This window comes from Alexandromys fortis, unplaced genomic scaffold, assembly GCF_014885135.2.
Source record: "Alexandromys fortis isolate MF-2015 unplaced genomic scaffold, M_Fortis_MF-2015_v1.1 scaffold_227, whole genome shotgun sequence".
NCBI lineage: Eukaryota > Metazoa > Chordata > Mammalia > Rodentia > Cricetidae > Alexandromys > Alexandromys fortis.
In genome coordinates this window covers 542,308-549,929 of record NW_026068109.1, presented here as the reverse complement: position 1 = coordinate 549,929, position 7,622 = coordinate 542,308, and the positions used below count along the sequence as shown (strand labels likewise).

At 48.5% G+C, this 7,622-nt stretch overlaps 1 protein-coding gene across 1 annotated transcript in view; it reads right to left on the bottom strand.

Moving 5' to 3' along the window:
* Positions 1-122: 122 nt before the first annotated feature.
* The window catches only part of Daglb (diacylglycerol lipase beta), a 33,991-nt gene continuing 26,491 nt past the window's right edge, over positions 123-7,622 (bottom strand). The window contains exons 10-13 of the mRNA XM_050124407.1: positions 4,773-4,853; positions 4,556-4,683; positions 1,258-1,326; positions 123-1,180 (exon numbers count right to left, since the gene is read on the bottom strand). Coding sequence (XP_049980364.1) covers positions 1,096-1,180; positions 1,258-1,326; positions 4,556-4,683; positions 4,773-4,853 — 363 coding nt within the window. The 3' untranslated portion in view covers positions 123-1,095. The remainder of the gene's footprint in view (positions 1,181-1,257; positions 1,327-4,555; positions 4,684-4,772; positions 4,854-7,622) is intronic.

Sequence of the window (7,622 nt, the reverse complement as noted above, 5' to 3'; positions counted from 1 at the left end):
AAAGAGAAACCTTGTATTGAAAAACAAAAAAAAAAAAAAAAAACAAAAAAGTGAATATTAAAATTCTGATAAAACAACCAAATTGAAAAGGTAAAGCACCAGGAGTCCCATTACCCAGATAAAACCACACTTCAGCATACACTTTTTTGAATATTGTCAAGATTTCCCGTTAATACATACCTGTTCTTTAAGAATACTGTTTTTAATCCTACTTCTTTTGTGTGTTCCTGTGATAACATGCCGTGTGTGTGTGTGTGTGTGTGTGTGTGTGTGTGTGTGTGTGTGTGCGCGCGTGCGTGTGTTTGGGGGGTCACAGGACAAAAGGAGCTGGCTGTCTACCCCCTGGGTTCCAGGGACTGGACTCCAACTGGGCTTAGTGCCACATGGCAAGCCCGCTGTCTCGCTGGCCCTCCCTTTTTCAAACTTACCCCAATAGCAGGCAACGACTAGGGCCTCGAACATGCTGGGCAGCTCTTCTACCGCTGGGCTCTAGCCCCTGCCCCCTCCCTGGCTTCCTTTTCCTCTTGGCCTCAGATTTTTGGCAGTCCTACCTCAGTCTCCCGGCAGCTGGGTTAGAGGCCAACACCATTACACCACCTCATGTCTGTCAGCTCCTATCGGCGAATACACTTTCTCTTCCTGTGTGTGTAGGTTTGAACCTAGAACCTCCTGAAGGCTAGGGAAGTGCTCTACCACTGAGCTACACTCTCTCAAGTTTCTGCCATTAAAATATTCCCATTACATTTATTTAGCTAATTGTATGCGTATGGAGATGAGGACTTCAGGGAGGTCCTCCCCCTCCACCATGAGGACTGAATGCAGGTCAGTCTGGCAGCAAACGCCTTTCCCCACAGAGCCATCTTGCCGGCCTCCTAGAACCTCTTAAGAGTCCGTATGTGTCGGCCTTACTGGAAGCCTGGGACCATGTGACTGAGAGCACAGAGGAGATGGGCAAGGGTTTCTTTCCTAAGTGCCGCTCTGTGACTCCTGCACACAGAATCCCAGACATGGAGGAGACGCGAGCATCAGTGTGCTGGGTCTAGAGACTGCTGAGCCGCTCTGCCTGCCTCCACGCGGACCCTCGCCTAACCCTGGCTAAGTGCTTACCTTCGGCTTGTTGCAGTTAGCAATCACTCGCAGGATCCTTCTCTTCAGGTCCTCCATGTTGGTCACGCTTAACCTGGTTGGTAAAAAATAATCTCAGTACCCGGTGTTGCCAACAACCCCGACCCCGTGGGCCACTTGAGGGACACTGACCTGGGAATGACATCCATTCCTAGGATAAGTGACACGATGAAGTCTTTGGAGTGTTCGTAAAGGGATTTGCTGGAAATTCAAGTGAGAGACAAGCTAAGTCCGTCTAGGTTCTGTTGCTGCAGGCTTCAGAGAGAATAAACAGCTGCCAGGGCAGATGTTGGTGTCACATTCCAATCTTCTAACAGAGAAACGTGACATGGGGACCCCAGGGCATGGTACAGCTAAATCACCAAATGATCCCTGTGACCCAGAAGGCCCCAATGGCACAATCTACCGAGGTGCCCTGGCAATATATGAGCAGGCAGAGGTAAAAGGCTAGCCACTGCAGTGTGTATCTGCAGGACAGAAGCTGGCCCAGTGCGGTCAGGCCTGTGATTCCAGACACTCGGAGGGTAAGGCAAGAAGACGTACCCACCAGGGCTAGACTGAATTCAAGGCTAGCTAGCTTGTAATCCCATTTAGCACTTAAGCAGTAGAGGGAGAAGGACTGAGAACTGGGACTAGCCTGGGCTACACAGTTAAGACCCTATCTAGAAATCACTAAAAAGTAAATATGTAAATAAAATATAAAGGTGAAAGTCATCTAAGAAATTTCTACTTCTGGTGTGAAAGGATTTTTTTTTTTCTGAGAGAATGAGAACAGAAAATAGCATGAATACTGGCTTTATAGAATTGTCTGGAACTATGTTGATATCCTGTGTACTAAATTAGAAAAGTTAAATAATAAAAGCAGTCCCTAAAATCAAGCTCATAGTGTATTTTTCCTACTGAGCAGGGTTCTCTTCTGGAGCACACCTATAGTCTCAGCCCTTGGGAGACTGAGGCAGGAAGATCACCAAGAGCCTGAGGCTAGCCTGGGCTACATGCAATTTAGGCCAGGCTAGGCTACACTGTGAGACTGTCTCATCAAAACCAAAAAGCAAACCCACAATATTTCTGCATCACTCCTATTTTTCTGGCACAAACTTTACCTCATCACAAGCAGATACCTGACAAGTTCTTTACGTTATTTTCAGCTAATCAGTGCAGGAGGAAAGGAAGCCTACTTTCTATTACCTGCCCTCTGAGAAAGTCCATCTAAGGAAATGGCTGTTACTGCCAACACTGAGGGGTGAGATGGTGAGTGAGTGTGGCCAACAGGAAGTATATGGAGTGCTAAAACCATGCCCTCTGAATCAGATCTAATCTTAGTGACCTTTTGCCAGGTGTGACGGTGCACATCTTTAATCCCAGCACTAGAGGAGGCAGAGGCAGGTTGATGTCTGAGTTCAACTTCAAGCAAAGGCTACATAGGGACCCTGTCTCACAAACAAAAATCAAGCTGGGTGGTAGTGGCGGCGCATGCCTTTAATCCCAGTATTTAGGAGACAGAGGCAGGCGGATCTCTTGAGTTTGAGGCCAGCCTGGTCTGCAAGAGCTAGTTCTAGGGCAGCTAGGGCTGTTACACAGAGAAATCCTGCCTTCAAAAACTAACACATAAACCAAAACAAAAGATCTGTTTTCTGCATTTTTCATTTTTTTTAAAAAGATTTATTTATTATGTATACAACTTTCTGCCTCCATTTATACCCACACACCAGAGGAGGGCGCCAGATCTCTTTACAGATGGTTTGGAGCCACCATGTGGTTGCTAGGAATTGAACTCAGGACCTCTGGAAGATCAGACAGTGCTCTTAACCACTGAGCCATCTCTCCAGCCCCCCCCCCTTTTTTTTTTGAGACAGGGTTTTTCCATGTAGCCCTAGTTGTCCTGGAACTCATGCTGTAGACCAGGCTGGCCTCAAACTCAGAGACCCACCTACCTCTGCCTCCTGAGTGCTGGGATTAAAGATGTGCACCACCACTGCCCAGCTGTATTTCTCAAATATTTTGATGGCTATATAGTAGGTTTTTTTTTCAGTTCTGTTTTTACCTTTTATTGTTTTAATCCTTAATTAGTTTTAGTCTTTTTTGCTGTAGACGGATTTCTTTTATAAGCAAGGCAAAGCTTACATGTCCAGTCAGCATGCTCAGCTAGCGGGAAAACAGGTCCAGCTCATAAACGTCCTGTTTGCTCAGCCCCAGAGAATGCGCGTGGTCCAGGTGACGCCCACACACATGATGGATGCCAGGTGGCAGTGATGTGCCACTCGGGGCTACCATGGATCAGAAGCGCACAGCTGGGGTCAGGGGAGGAGCAGGCAGCAGGGGAGGCTCACATGGCAGGCAGAGTATGTGTGGATTCTCTGTTACAAAAGGGCTCGGCAGGTAAAAACACTTGCTGCCAAGCCTGATGCTCTGAGTTCAACCCCTGGGACACGGACAGTGGAAGAGGACGGACGCCTCCATGGCATAAACACACCCACACAGACACACATGCATGCTCCTGCAAAGAAATGCAGTTAAAACATGAAAAAAAGGGAAAGATTTGAGGCCGGAAACGTGCTTAGTGGTGGAGGACAAGCACTCTAGGCACGCGCGCAGGAGAATGGACGCCCTCTGCTGGCTCCCACAGACAGCTGCACAGACGCAGTAGACTCAGACACACATAGAGTTTGAAGTTTCTTTTCTTTTTAAGTGGATGGTAGACAAGTGATGTACCATTAAACTACATTTCTAGTCCTAAAAACCAACTTTTAGGAGCTGGAGAGATGCTTCAAAGCACACCCAGCTCTCCCAGAGGACCCTGGTTCCCAGTCCCCAGCTGGACAGTTCACAATTGCTACAAGTATGTGTCCCAATGCCTCTCCTCTGCAGGTACCTGCTCACGTGTGCACACAAAAAAGATCTTTAAAAAGCAACAAAAGGAACCTTAGAAATCTATCATTTAGCCGGTAATAATCCCAGCCACTATGGAGGCCGAGGCACAAGGATCAGTTCAATGTCTCCCCTCAGCCCCGCAGCCAGTTCCAGGCCAGCCTGGGCTACGCAGGAAATTAGAGCTCTTGGCCGGGCTTCTCTAAGGACTGTAATTCTCTTGCCTCTGCCTTCTGAGTGCCTGCATCATAGGCATGCAGCACCGTGTTCAATTTACATAGTCTTTCTTCAGCTCCATAGTCTTTCTTTGCCCTTTTGATACAGGGTTTCAGGCAGCTCAGGGTCTAACCTGCCATGTGGCCGGAGAGAAACCTTCACCATGTAAGCTTCCCACCGCAGCTTCTCCAGAGCTGGAGTGACAGCAGTAGGCTAGCCCAGGCTTCAGGGATGCCACACGTCAGCATTACAGTGTGTCACAACACACTTCTGGGGAGGAGAGGTAATTCAGTTATGTGAATGAAAGAGCACCTGCTTGACTGTCCTGCAGAGAGTGAAGCCTTACCTCAGGAGCCCCCTGGGTGGCGAGAAGGCATATGCACGGACTTGTGGGTAGGCCTTCCGGAGCATGATGGCTAACAGGGCCGCAGCTCCGGCTCCTAGGCTGTGCCCCACCAGAACGAGCCGGTACTCCTGGGGGACGGAAGGCAGAGGGAGTTGAGGCCCAGAAGAACAGATGGACCGTGACAGTAACAGAAAATAGAAGAATGAACCGATCTCACCGGAGCGACACTGAAGGCTTGGCTCAGAATCCCATCGTTGACCAGTCTGCGGTAAATGTACCTGGCTGCTTGAGCAATTCCCTGGAGGAATAGATGGGGTGAGGTCAGTGTGGCTCGGAAGGCGGTCTCTGGCCTACTGTTCACTGATACACTCTGGGCCTATGTCCCAGAGGCTGGCTGCCAGGAAGTGGACGCTGGTATGTATCTAAGCCAGTGGGTGTCACCAGGAACACCCATTTATGCAGCAGGCACATCTGTAGTTCTGTGTGCTAGTCCGTAGCTGCACGACACACGACGTTGAATCCTCTAAGGACTGGGGATTGAAGCTGGGGGCCCTCGTGTATGCTGGGCAAGCAATCTACCACTGAATTATACCAGACCCTTTAGAACTTGTTTTTATGGGCCGGAGAAATAGACCAATGATGAAGAGTGCTTCTGTCAGTGACCAGAGTTCAGTTCCTCACACCCACATTAGGTAGCCCACAGGCACCAGCTTGAGGGGATCCGTTGCCCAATTCTGGTCCGCATGGGCATGTGCACATGGACACATACATAAATATGTCTAAAAAGTATTTTTTTTTTGAGATGGTTTTAAAGTTGCCAGTCTGGCTCTCAATTTGATATATAAGTCAGCCAGGCCTTGCACTTTGTGTGTGTGTGTGGTGTCTTCAAACTGAAAGATCACAAACAGAAGAAAGCAGAGGACCTTGGGAAAGCTATTTATTAGTGCTTCTCATTGAGCTGCAGCTGACGGGAAGAGAGCAATTTAGAGTGGGGCACACTTACAGGTTATGTGGTGATGAAAGACCCCCAAAGTGAGCCAGGAGCTCTGGTTTTGCGGTTTACTCTTTTTCCTTTCTTTCTTTTTAATTTTCTGGAACTGGAGTTACAGACAGTTGTGAGCTGCTATGTGGGTTCTGGGAGTCGAACCCTGGTCCTCTGGAAGGGCAGCTAGTGTTTATAACGGCTGAGCCATCTATCTCTCCAGCCTTGCAGCTAACTCTTAGTTGGAAAGGCAGATGCGGCAATGAATGCCCCACATGAGGGTGATGTTGTGCACGAGAACCAAACAGAACTGTTTCCAGAGAGCTCTGTTAAAGTCTGGTTGCCCGTTTAACAGCGAACAGGATATGGCTGGTAGTGTCAACAAAGATACGGAAGAATAAAAAACTACTTTGGGGGCCAGAGAAGTGGCTCAGGGGTTAAGGGCATTTGCTGATTTCCAGCTCCTGACCAGGTGAGTCACCCCTGCCTGTAGCTCTAATGCCAGGCATCTGATGCCCTCTTCTGGCCTGGGTGGTCACTGCAGACGTATGGCACCCATACAGACAGGCAGGCGTGTGTGCACCCAGGGAAATAAAAATACCATTTGAAAAGATACTATTTTGAGAACTACAGCAAGACTGATATGAGTTATGAAAGATGGGCAGACTGGAGAAAAGGAGGATTTTCTTATTTATTTACAGGGATCTGTTTGTGTAGTCCAAGCCTCAGACTCACTCACATGTCGCCAAGCCTTAAGCTTCCAAGTCTCCTACTGCTGCCCCCTGAGTGCTGAAGGTGTGCACCACCACACCCAGTTCACGTGATGCTGGGCACTGAACCCGGGGCTCCATACATGCTGAGCAAACACTCTGCTGACTCGGCCACACCCCTGGCCCTGTTGTAGTAGTATCTGGTGATCATAAACAGTTGCTAACACGATTATTGTTTGAAATAACAATACCATTAGTGGGTACAGCTCTGAAGAAGGCCACCCCCCGTCTCTCTCCCTCTCTTGTGTGTGTACATTAGTGTTCATGTACACGAGTGTGGATTCACACTTGTCACAGCAGGCAAGTGCAGGTCTGAGGACACCCCCGGTGTTGGGCCTTGCCTTTAATTTCAGACGGTTTCTTGTTGTTAGCCTTTTGTCTATGCTGGTCGGTTCTAGAGCTTCTGGGATTTTCCACCTCCATCTTCCCAGAGTGGAGACTGCAGGTGCCCACTTATTGTTTACCCTGTGCTGGCCAGGCAGCATGGCCCAGACTTAGTCTGCTTCCACCCGTCCGGTGCTGACATCACAGATGCACACTTACACATGAATGCTGGAGATCCAAATTTAGATCCTCACACCTGCCTGGCCAGCACTTCACTCGCTGAGCCATTCCCCTGGCCCCATTCAACTGAACGGATTTAAACACCCAATCTAGGTTTAGGGATACCCTATCTCAAAATATAAGGTGGGAAGCAATTGGAAAAGACAGCCAGCGTCAACCTCTGACCTTTATATGCACATATACACACATGTACGTGAACCTGCACACACATAGGAACACACACACACACAAAGATGAACACCAGAAGACGCAACCTCACAAGGAGAGAGGGTAGGATATCAGAGCTGGGAGTGGGGCCGTTAGCGTTTAGTAAGCCCAGAGCCAACATCAGGGTTCATCAAAAATTAGGGTATAGGCCAGGCGGTGGTGGCGCATGCCTTTAATCCCAGCACTTGAGAGGCAGAGGTAGGCGGATCTCTGTGAGTTCGAGAACAGCCTAGTCTACAAGAGCTAGTTCCAGAACAGGCTCCAAAACCACAGAGAAACCCTGACTCGAAAAAAAAAAAAAAAAAAAAAAAATTAGGGTATAGACAGAAAAGACGGGCATACAACATTGTATAAACACATGATGGCAATGACACAAACGGTTAAAATGATAAATGTAATCCACCCATCCAGCATCCACATATCCATCTACCACTGATCTATCCATCCATTCATCTATCCCTCCATCTACCCATCCACCCACTCACCCACCCACCCATCTACCCATCCATCCATCCGTTCATCTATCCTCCATCTACCCGTCCAC